The sequence below is a fragment of the Brienomyrus brachyistius genome, chromosome 23, assembly GCF_023856365.1.
Source record: "Brienomyrus brachyistius isolate T26 chromosome 23, BBRACH_0.4, whole genome shotgun sequence".
Taxonomy (NCBI): Eukaryota; Metazoa; Chordata; class Actinopteri; order Osteoglossiformes; family Mormyridae; genus Brienomyrus; species Brienomyrus brachyistius.
In genome coordinates, this window is record NC_064555.1 from 16,484,604 (window position 1) to 16,496,973 (window position 12,370).

The 12,370-nt window shown below is 44.3% G+C and overlaps 1 protein-coding gene across 1 annotated transcript in view; it reads left to right on the plus strand.

Annotated features, from left to right (window-relative positions):
• adgrb2 (adhesion G protein-coupled receptor B2) overlaps positions 1-10,670 on the plus strand; it is a 208,597-nt gene extending 197,927 nt beyond the window's left edge. Inside the window, 3 exon segments of the mRNA XM_048993698.1 lie at positions 807-920; positions 7,223-7,276; positions 8,010-10,670. Of these exon segments, the coding sequence (XP_048849655.1) occupies positions 807-920; positions 7,223-7,276; positions 8,010-8,180 (339 nt within the window). The 3' untranslated portion in view covers positions 8,181-10,670.
• The last annotated feature ends 1,700 nt before the right edge of the window (positions 10,671-12,370 follow it).

The window sequence follows — 12,370 nt, forward strand, 5'->3', positions numbered from 1 at the left end:
GAAATGAAGATGAGAAAGGAAGTAAGATGGGGGGGTAGCTTGTGGTTTTGTTGGCATCTACAGAGGCAGGGAATAAGCAAACCTCCAGCCTGGATCATTTGTAGGTACAGGTCATCCTTCCAATAGCCACAAAATCCTCACTGAGCACTGAGGTAACCACCTGTTAATCTGGCCCAAATTTGAGCGAACACAGTGGACTTGAGGCTTATTTCGACTGGAGATTTGCGATCCGATGTTGTGGCATCATCTCAGAAGGTATGTCTGGCTGTTGGATGCCTAACTGACATCTGGGCTGCGATCTTGTGCTTTTCTAGCTTCATAAACCGCAAGGCGTAGATCACAGAGATTTCTCAAACTCTGATGCCCGTGAACATAAAGTTATTAAGCCAGGCAGGTTGGCTCAAAACCAAAGGACCTCCTTCTGCTAAATGTTTTAGCCCATGACAAGCAGTCAAAAAGAAATGAAAGACTCAATTGCAGAGCCTCAGCTATAACATGAGTGAGAAGCTGTTGCTCCTCATCAAAAACCAGCTCGATTGTGTCGATTAGACAGCCAGGCCGAGCCTAAGCGGCTAATGCTAAATGGATATAACGGTATCCGAGCCTCGCGTCTCTTGGAGCATCGTTGACCACGGAGCATGTAGAGTGCAAGTTGCCATTACCAGTCAGTCGCCAACATAAAGGGTCCAGCACAAGTCAGCACCTATCAGCCTATCAGCACCACACACACTGCAGTCCCTAACTCCTCCAGCGTTCCCTCGTTCTTTTTTCTTCTTTTTATTTTTCATTGTTTGCCTTCCTTCCAGAAAGTGATGCACACTCGCAAAAGACACTCAGAGCTCTACCATGAACTCAACCACTCCACCAAGTTCCACACCATAGACAGGTATAGCAGGGAACCTGCCAGGTCTACCTTCAAGGTAAGCTTCTGCCTCTGTGGGGCATCGTCTCCCTCTACAGGCAAAATAGGAACTTGCTTGCACTGCCCCCCCCCCACCCTCAGCATCGCCATGTCAATGCCCGACCCCCCCCCACAGTTTTCCACAGTAGTGGTTTGCTTCATTTCAGTATTTTCCTAGGAGTATAGTAAACTCTTGGAGGAAGGAGAATACTCAGTAGAGAGTATCATTTGGCTGCTGCATTACTTCAGCAGAACATTTGAAAAACAAATCTGGACATTTTTTTTCCAGGGATGTTCTGCTACTGTTCTTTGAAAGTCTCGATGGGGGTGGGTTGGAATAACCAAGTAACATTGTCTTTGGTGGAGTAATGGTAGTTTCTATTTAACATCTTTCCCAGAAACTTGCTCAGCATGTACAGAATAGCTCGTATGCTTGAAATGTAATGTTCCTGACGCACAGAGAACTGGAAAAATGCACTGGCATTGCAATGGATGTCCTCAGAAACAGATTTTGCTAGCTGGGCGTACAGTCAGGCTTTGCAGCGGCAGAGGTAACTGTCTGCTGTGCTAAATGCCTCCGTCCTGATAGCCCGATCTTGACACCTATCATGTGTTCCACATCCTCTGAGATCTGAGATGAACCAAACCAATGACTTAGCGCTGTCTCCTTGCACCAGCCTGGTCCTCGCTACATCTTCTGCTGTGAAGGAATTTATATGCTGTGGTGAAACCTGCTTACTCATCTAGATATTCAAGCTTCTAAACAATCACATAATTAGTATTAAGCCACCATTTGCTACTAGATGGTGCGGCGTGACCTTGACTGCGAGCTTCCTTTCCCAGTTGTTTTCACTCGTGCTGCTAAGAGGACCCCAACCATAATTACATCCATGGTGCTATGACTGCCTGATTACAATTTGCCAAACGAATGCTGGCGTCATGCTGAAATGTTTAAGCGCATGCACATGTGTACAGTTCCTTTTAGTCCAGCTTTGTTTTCAGGTTTTTTCCGGAGTAGGGGTGTGTGATTAATCGTTAGAAAACACACACTGGTGATTCTCCCATAACTCCAGTGCCAGTTGACTGCCTGGCCAATGGCCCTGCATGTGTGCCCATTTGCATGCCATGCCATAGACAATGGGGCTAGCCTATGTTAATCATCGTAGCATAAAAATAATGGCATTAGAATAAATTGCTCGTCAATCCCCCCCCCAGAAAATTAACCCATCAGCAGTGCCTTTTCCGCTAAGTTTTGCTGCTGGCCAACGCCTATACTGTGTGATGATAGTGACTCACCACACACTGAAAGCAGATGGGAGTGATTCAGAACATTTTCGTGTTCTGTGTTATCTTACCAAGCAGAAACAAGATTCCTACTCTCTCATATCCAGCAGGTATTTCATTAAGATTTTAACATTTTTCCGTTGCAGTATTCGGTCTCCCTTTATTGCCTTATCTTGCCAGTATAGGTGGACTCCCTTTGGTGTTTAAAGCTTCTGGATTCATATTTAATTTGGTAGCTTGCAGAGTCTCCTATTCAGCAATTGGCTACATTCTGTGATTCCCAATTTAACTTATAAACCGATCATACTCCTCAAGCAGAATATTAAATAGGTATTCTGGAGTCAGGCTATTCTTCTAAGAGCTTGTTCACTGCTTGCTACACCTAAGCCAGTCACAAGCAGGGAACGGTCCATGCGAACTCTATTGTACATCTCCATTTTCATTTAGAATTCATACTTTGGCCGGCAATAATGCGAGTGCCAAGAGATTCTAATATGCAGATGAGAAGCAAATCGGATTAAGAAATTCACCCTGAGCACACAGTGTTCAAAGCAGGAAGTAAATGTTAGTGTGATGAGCTACCGTATTGAGCAAGATTTATAATTACCCTTAGGGTAGCCGCTGACAGATGGCCTCTGTAGATTTGGATATCTTACCTACCCTTTCTCAAGGCTCCAAGCCCCCCCCCCCCCCAGGTATCTGCAACCTTTCGGTCATAGGGTATTAATTTAGAATATGGTGGTGGCTTGGGTTCCTGTAAAACAGTGATTTAAAAATAAGCCGTGTATAATGACTCTGATAGCTGGAAACTTAACCCTTTCAAAGTGAATCAATTGGTTCCGTCTGAAAAACGTCTTGGTATAACATCATGAATTTATCGTTATGGTATAATCACAACATAAACTGACACAAAACCGTGTCTTAAACCTGATGTCTACTGTTCCAAGGTCATTGCTGAAGAGCATGCTGTTTCTTGAATTAGCATGTATTATCCCTCAGAGTCTCTAGTTACCTTTCAGTATATTTCAGTTCCTTGTTGTCCATCTTCACGTACAGCAGCTACGCTGCCCATTATGTTGTCAACTCTAAACCTTAAACAATACGCTGCCCCTCTGAGAGATCCAAACCTCATTCCCAAATTGCTTGATGTCCCTTGACCAACACATCTGTGAAAGACGTTTCTCTGGCTAAATGTTCACTCACAGAGGTCCGTCCCATTCGACTGCCGCAGCAAACAGAACCACAATTAATGCGGAAACTGAGCTTCATTAACAAAGAAAGTCAACGTAAGCGTGTTTAAGTGAGACTCAAGAACTTATTTGTAAATGTTTAGAATGCCCTTGGGTTCAGAAGAGATGTTTATTCTGCGTGTTTTTTCTGTAACATCAAGTGTGTGTGTGTGAGTGTGTGTGTGTGTGTGTGTGTGTGTGTGTGTGTGTGTGTGTATTGTGTTTATATTACATTGTGGGGACCAAATGTAAAAGTTTAAGGTTGCCATGTTAGGAATAGAGTTTTCCCCATAAAAATGAATGGAGAGTCCCCACAAAGACATAATTATAAACCTGTGTGTGTGGTGTGTGTGTGTGTGTGTGTGTGTGTGTGTGTGTGTGTGTGTGTGTGTTGTGTGTGTGTGGGGCGGGGGGCAATTTTGGTCAAGATGATCCAAGCCAGGTCAGTAGGGAGAACAGGAACTGTCCAGCCACTAAGACATGCAATTTGTCCAGTATAGCTGTTAATCACCTTGTGGCATTCCTGACTCATGATTGGTTGATAGAGACCTGTGATTGGTTAATGGGGACCTGTGATTCGTTGATCGGTAGCAAACTCTCCACCTTCGAATAGGTGCTCAGATACTGACAGGTAAAAATAGAAATAAAGAAATGCAGAAGTGAATCTGACCAAGGGCATCAATGAGCAGGCGTGTTTATATTCGTGGAAAAGCTTCTCTTAGACTCTTAAATCCCTCTTATTTTTTATTTGCTGCCTGATGTGAACAGTAGAATCTGCACCGTGAACTAATTCTGAGAAGATGCTCACTCAGAATCAGTCTGTCCCCCTGGATCGGTCTCTTCCTGCCCTCTCTTCATTTCCCCTGCATCACATACCTCCTCTTGCTGTCCCCTTAATTCTCTGCGCCTTCAGCCACACCAGCTGCCTGATAACCTCAGGCAGCTCGAGCAGGTGCCGGCCTTTGAATATCCTTCTGGCACTTTAGCTATTGAGCTGCTGGAAAACCAGGTGACCTCCTTCAGGAGGGGTGCTGTAACTTGATAAGCCTGTTAATGGATAGCGAGCATGTACTAGCCTTCAGTCATGGCGATCGATGAGTCAAGGATGAACAGAGCAGAGGATTATTTGGTAATGAGTGTGGGAGTAGTCCAGCTAACGGTATTAGGTGCAAGGTCTATTCCCGACATTTGAGATTTAAAAATTGGTTTTTGATCTCCTTGGATCGATGCCTGTACTGAGGCAGCCACATCATCATACAAGGGCTGAGTTGAGAACACGTCTCCGTGACGATATGAGGCTATGTGGGCTCAGCCAACCAATAAAAGCCAAGATGGTTCACCACAGCCTGCCCGACTGGAACCCTTTTTTGACGCCCAACTTACACCATTTTCTAGCTTCTCCCTGAAATGTACTTCCATTTCCATCTTCCCTCATGGCTCGTGGTGCCAGATCAGTACTTATTTGTTTCTTCCTTTCATCTGTGAGTCAGTCCGGTGCCGTGTAATGGAACCGCTAATAGAATAATTAATTTGTCTCATTAGAGCTTTTCAATAATTTTCATGCCTACTCCATAATGAGCTCATATTTCTCCCTTTTTTATTCTAGATTACGCATTAAATTGTTTGCGTGATGGTAGGGTGCCTGGCCCAAGGAGAGTGGCTGTAATGATCTAAGAGAGCCGGTGATGCTGAACTCACTGGTTTAGCCTGTTTCACTTCAGCCACAGTGTATTCTGCGATCTGATGCATTTTACATTATTCATAATTTTATTCAATTTAACCGCAAGCACTTTGCAAAGTATTTCATGATTCTGAGTCTAAGTTTCAGATAAAGACACACTAAAAGTATTCTGTCCTCGACCGTATGTTGAAGGATGTTATAAGTCTTAGCTAGCTATTATGGTCTTGCTAGGAGGAACATGAGATACATATTAATTATAAGTGATATTTAGAGCAGATGAGATTTGGAGGGAGTTCGGTTGCCATGGATATCACAGCAGCATTCCATTCTGCCATCTAGCAGCTACATGAACCTGCTAAGCCACTGGGGACCCTGCTCTCTCGCAGATCCAGGGCCAGTTTCTGCTTTTCTGCTCACCTGGCCTGTGTCACTAAGTACCTCCCACCCCCCTAGGAGCCCATGAATGTGCCATGTGCCCCATATGCAGATTAATGCCTTTGTACTCTCACTGATCGCTCCGGTTTACGCTGCGTGTTTTCTGTCATAGTTTGACACTAGCCAGGCAGTCATCCGCACCAAGGGCGAGAAACACAAAAAAGGTAAAGAGTGAGAAAAAACATAGTGAATGAAGTAGAAACGTCTGCTAAAGTTAGAAAGTAGAGCAAATACTCCTAATACTGTCGCTCCTCAAATTGCACCTTTAAACATGCCCGTCAAACCCAGTAAATTAGCTTGTCTATATTCTTACTATTCTGTTTCACCACCCTAACCATGCATAGTCGGTAGTGTGCCCTCTAACCTCTGATCTTTTTAATCCCAACACTTGTGCTAAGTATGACTTTGTTTAACCTTTAACCTCTGACCTCCAAGCCCTTTTTGCTCTATACCAGCTAAATTCCTTTAGTGTGCCTATTTTTCAGCATAGCTATGAATAATTACGTTTAACATTAGTGTCCCGTGAAGCCGCATTATGTCATTGTTGGGGAGGGGTATATGATGTTCAGTGGGTCATGTGACGGGGGGACACTGTGCACATTTCACAAGCTGCCTTCACGTCTTTACTGCCGTATGTTAATTGTACTGACAGGCCACGCCGACAGATCCTCACTCGCGGGCTGTCAGCTGCTGGTACTGTGCATGTCACTGTATGAGATCCAAATCACTCCGGAAGCAGTGAGTAGCAGAGTGAACATGTGGATGGTGTTTCTTTGCACAGCGACTTTGTGGGATGATATTAGTCGCGCAGTGGCTTTGCCTGTGCATCGCGTTTTGCTGCCTCCGCAGCTCTCCACAAGCTAAAGGCCCCGACTGGAAAACACTTTGTTCAACCCAAAACACCCAAGGGGAACATTTCACATGAGAATGGACAAGCTTGGTATAGTGACACCAGCAGCTTGGCCATCAGTGTTGGCTCGTTTGGTGCCCGCCGTGGGTGGTGCCCGCCGTGGGTGGTGCCCGCCGTGGGTGGTGCCCGCCATGGGTGGTGCCCGGAGGTGCCACTGCAAGTCCCAGTCTGACCCTGAGGTGCCAGATCCAGTTAGTACATCAGCAGGAATGTCCTGCTTCCCTCTGGAAGTTGCTTTTTATTGGTGTGATGCAGATTAAGTTAATAAGTCTTGGGGGATGTTTTTTGGCTCCATCACAGACAGTCAGGCAGCGTATCTCCTATGAAACATTGTCCTCATGCTACAGGACACAGAAACACAAAGGAGGAATCTCCTTACTTATCCTGTAGGTGCCCCCTCCTCTCTGCCTGTTTAAGCCCCAGTCTAGAACACGACTTCCTAACACATGAATCCCAAGCACCTTATAGTTGATATTATATCCAATTGTATCATATTTTACTGAAATATCGCAGGTCATCATTGCAGCCTGAGCTTCCCTCACAGGACTGACCCCATATGGTCAGTGTCTTTCGCGTTATGACACTTGTTGCCAGGTTCTACCTCGGTGTTGGACAGTCTTCATGCTTGGGGGGTTGCCATGAGCGCAGAAGGAGATGGCAGACTCGCTTACCGGACACCTGTGTCTCTCTCAGACCGGGGAGTGACTGTAATTCCCCTTCCTCCCCCCCCCCCCCCCCCCCCCCCCCGCCCTTTTTCTGTCTGTTCATTTTCATCGCCTCAGAGGGAAAAGCGATGGAGCATTTCGTCTGCTGGAGGTGAAAAGAACTCTTCAAGCGTAAGTAGAAAATAAGTGACAGAGAGTATTTGGCCTGGGGTGATGCGTGTATGCTTGCAGCGTGATGACGTTAGCATGCCCGCTCACTGCAATAGCGCAGCCGCAATTCTCACTTCTGTCCTGAAAACGGTTACCTCTGCAGAATTTGCAAAGTAGATCTAAAATGAAATTATTTTCTTTGTAGTCATTTGATGAGTCAGGTGTTAGGCGTACTGTGCAAATTAGAGCCGGTCACATCGCCCCCTGGTGGTCGGAGGGTAGCTGGAGTCGACATCAGCTCATATCAGGCAGTAGTGCGAGGGATGACTGCAGGTGCTGAATATCTGAGTGTGCAGTGATGTTCTCCAGGGAGTCCCTGAAAGGAACGAAATTCCCCAAGCTATCTTTGATTGAAGAGGCTCTTCGGGATGTTGGTGTGTATGTGTACAGAATGTAAAGGAGGGGACCTGGACTAAATGACCAGGTTATAAGAGAGCCATCACGGTCTCTTGGCTTTTTCCCAGTACAGTCAGTATGGTCCTGTCTAAATATTTCATTGATGCAACGTAAATATGTTTTCATTCACATATTTCCCACCTGATTTTTGAACTGGCAACACATCATGGGTCCGGTTCCTTAATTACCACAGATCTGCTCCATTCCCTCTTCTGCTGTTGGTTGGAAATGCTTACCTTATGCTTCAGGACAAAGGTCTTTTTTTCCACCCCCCTCCCCATGTGATCGTCCCTTGCAGAACAAGCCCGAAGACCAACACTCCTGGGACTGTTTGAAGATCATGACCTATGACCACTCATCCAGGCCTACCGACCAAAAGGATAGACTGGAGCTCCACAACAAGAACTGGGACGTGCCCTCAGCCATCACCCCTGACACGTCTGAAGGGGACTTCCAGACCGAAGTCTGAGGCCAGAGACCAAACACACACTCTGACACTCACATACAGAAAGACTGACCATGAATCCCACCTGCACACAGACACATAATCAGTCAAAGATCGAGTCCCTACAGTACTTACACGCGTCATACAGATTCACACATACATGTGCATATAGAGAGAAACTTTTAATGAGAGGATGAACAAGGAAAAGAAGACTTCTATATTTTCACACAAAAACTTTAAGTAAAGGACTGGGGTTAGCAGATGGGGATTTTTTTAAAAAAAAAGAACTTTCTGAAATGTCTTGATTTTTCTTCAGAAAGCATTCTCTTTCACCTATTTGATGACGAAAAAATGAGTATTTCTGCACCGTTGTTTTATAGGAAAAACAAAAACATTTCTCACTGGTTTTGCCCATGATTGAGCCGTTTAGATATGACTCCCTTCCTCTGTACCTGTTTCCCCCAATGGATGATTCACTTTCTCTCTCACAGAGGTGGGGGAAACAAAAGTTCATTAATAAACACCGTCCACTGCTTTTTCTAGCATTGAAAAACGCTGGTCCACCCACATCGTGTTTGTGGCTTTTGTTCTCTTTGTGTTGTTTTTGTTTGTTATTTTCTTCTGTTTTGGTTAATTTAGCAAAATGAAAAAAAAATGGTTATGTGCCATGGTCCGTGTCTTTGGTGGGAGTAGTTTGATGTGTATCTGTACCGTCTCTTATGAGGGTCCTACTTGTAGAAATGTTTTTATACCGATATTTAAGTTGTGTTTCCCCATGCATTTTGTCGTAATGCGCTGGTTTAAAGAAAGATGTTTGGTGCATATTGTCAGTCTGAATGGATATCCACACCATCTGGCTTACGACAAAATGCTGAAGAACGTTGACCATAAAAACAAAAGCGATTGCCAGAGCGTTGTTTCGACAGATGGCTTGGTCTCATCATTCATTCTCATTGGCCCAACCGTGGGAGTGAATCCTGAGGTAGTTAAAAACAGCCGCATCGCCCAGTCCACCAGCCATTGCTCAGATCGAGCACATTTCGCTCGTCGAGTCCCTGTATTTCAGATGGAGAGTAAGCCGGTTAAAGCTCGGTATTTCATTTATAACTTTTCTTCGTTACTTCAGCTCAGCTGAAAACTCTGACTTGGGAAGCTTGGAAAGCCGTAGATAAAATAAAAAATAAAAAAAAAACACAGGAAGAGGAATTGCTTTGAATGTACGGCCAATGATGTGACCAGATGAATATGTATGGCACGATCCCGGCAACGTCAGCTGGAGGAAGACGGTAACGCAGAAATAATGCAGACAGTGAAGACGGCATGGTGCTGTCCGCTTCCTGGCAGTCATATAAAGGCCAATATTTTGTTGGTTTGTTACAGCTTAAACTACTATTTATTTCAGCTGCAGGGTGTTTCAAAGAAAAGGAGAAGTCATGTACCTCTACCACTTTGTGCAGCAAGTCTGTCCCATCTGAGACTCAAGCATTTGTTCTGGAAATTTAATGTAGCATTATCATTGATTCCAGCAGGTTTACAAAATGCAACGATTAGTTTCTGCATGTTAGTCTAACATTGTTATTTACACCAGCCCCGAAGATGTGCTAGATGTGATGAACAGGTAAGTATGGCCACTTCAATTCTGCATCGTCACCATCGTCCCTGGTGACCAGGGTCACTATTGTTTGTTTGTTTGTTTGTTTTTTAATTCTTATTCTGGTGTTTTTTCCCCCAAGTAACACTTTTTAAAATTGGTTCCCTGTTTGTATCTGTTTCTTTAGTCCCTGTTGGCCATAATTCTGTTGAAGTCCTGTCAGTTCAGTGCTGGTTGCTTTGGTGAGGGTCACTGCTCGTGAAACGACTGCGAGGTTCATTAACAGCCTGCCACTCTTCTCGCTGTGATGGGGAACAGGGCCATGCCTTCTCGGTCTCTGGTAGCTCCCTGAGGACATCAGGAAGGCAGCCGGCGTCACGGATGTCCAGCAGGAACCACTCGGCCTTTCACTCACCCTTGACCCCACTGCAAAGCTGGAAGCCAGAAGCCAGAAGAACTGAACATCACCAGTGGACTATTTCTCCAACTTTCAGTCACATTTTAATCCAATTTACTCAACTCCTTCCTTCTGCAGAACAGTAAACGCTGGCCTATAACAACTTCTGTGGACAAAGTAGAAATTCCCCCTGGACATACTGCATGTCTGAGAATATGAGGACTTAACGGAGACCGTGGGAGTCACAGCCTGGCCAGACCTTGGAACAGATGAAAAACACAGTTTGATCTGCATATATTCCTAAAGAACTGGGGCATTGTAGCATTTCAGCTGTTGACCTTTGAGCTGCATCATCTGCCGTATTTCATTTGTTGGGTCGTTCCCATTCGGGCAATCCCAATTAATATATTAAAGATTGCTTGGTCCTTTAACGAAAAACATCCCAACATTTTTATACCCAGGATCGTGCCCTTATGTTCTACTGTTTTCATACAGTGTTTTATATGGAAATAAATTTTGTAACCGAGTCAAGCAAGAATTCTTTGTTTATTTCCCCGTCATCATTACACCGACGTTGCTCATTCTGATGGATTTGAACTGTGACATCCTTGGTGCTGCTGTGCATGTTCTACTCAAGTTCTCAGAGGCAGGAATCCATGTGGTCAAGGAGTCTTTGGACTCCACAGTGGGGAGCCCTCATTCTGGCTGACATGGTCACCGATCTACCATGTTGTTATTACCCTGTGAAGGACACAGCTAACTGAAAAGTTAGTTTCGATAGCCGCTAATCCAGCAACTCCAAAGTCTAATTCTATAATGTTAAACCAATAAACGACAAAAAATTTAGCGAAAGCTAATGACTACCACTAACTTTTATTACATGAATTTACCTTCAGTTTGGATTTTGCCTCTGAAACCCTAAAAAAAACCTGCCTAAAGAGTAAAAATTTTAACCTATTTAATACTGAAGTCTCAACTGTTGTGTTTTAACATTGTAGGCAAAAGTATGCCAGATAAATTCGGACATGCTCACAACAGACAAGAATAAATATGTATGATTTTAGGGCTTACAAACATTTTAGACCATTAAACGTTATTCACTTTACCTGCAGAAAAATGTTAGCAGATTCACAGTTCGTGGATGTAAATTTAACGGAAGCTAATTGGTCTGCTAACAATTTTCTAAGTCGGCAGAATCGCTAATCCGCTAATGACAAATTTGTCTCCGCTATATAGCAGATTATCAGAACCCTGCCCACCACTGTTATAACCAAACAAAGTAAATTATTGTACTATTCTCCATGTGTGATTCCAGTCTTCCTTCATCCTTATCTGTATAGATACTGTCAGTTATTGTGAAACCCAAGAGGTACCATCTCCCAATGGCCCGTGGGTAATTTGACACGCATAAAAGAAACTTGAGAGTTTAGGGTAGAAAGTGAGGAGAAAACAGGTCACAAGGATCAAGAGAAATCGAACACAGAAAATACATCAGACTAACACTGATTTCAGCTGTATTTTTTTCAGCCTGGCGTGAAAAAGGTTTAACCGCAGAAGTGATCCACGTACATGCTGCTGCTCAGCTGCTAATGGAAATGGTATGTGAGTGATAGGGAGGCGGTAGTGTTGCTTTCCTTGACCAACCACTTAGAACAACACAACCAGATTATTTTTACAATGAACACTGAATGCATCCACTTCATCCACACCCCCAACACTTCATATCCAGTTAATATAAAGAATAACAGCTCTTGATTCTGTGGGGCCTCCAAGGCGCTTGTCAGATTTTGTGGTCCAGCAGTGTTTTGGAATTTGCTTCAGGGCCATTTCAGTAGTTTATTCCAGTAAGAGCAGCTCAACATAATTGAATCCATGAAGAACTTAACATTCATTATAAGAATTAACTAACATGAGATGCGTTTTGTTGTTGCCACATTGTCAGTCTACAGTATGTACCTACGGAGGAATGCTTCTGCTACCTTGTGCTATCAGGGACGCTGTTCTGAAACCAGTCTTGTACTACAATGGAGCGATCATCTAAACCAGTGTTTCCCAATCCGGTCCTCGGGGACCCACAGACAGTCCATGATTTTGCTCTTTCCCTGGGAGGGAGCAAAAATGTGGACTGTCTGGCAGGGACCTGGGAGGGAGCAAAAACGTTGATTGTCTGTAGGTCTACATGGACCGAGTTGCAAAACACCGCTCTAAACAGATGTTAATTTTAGA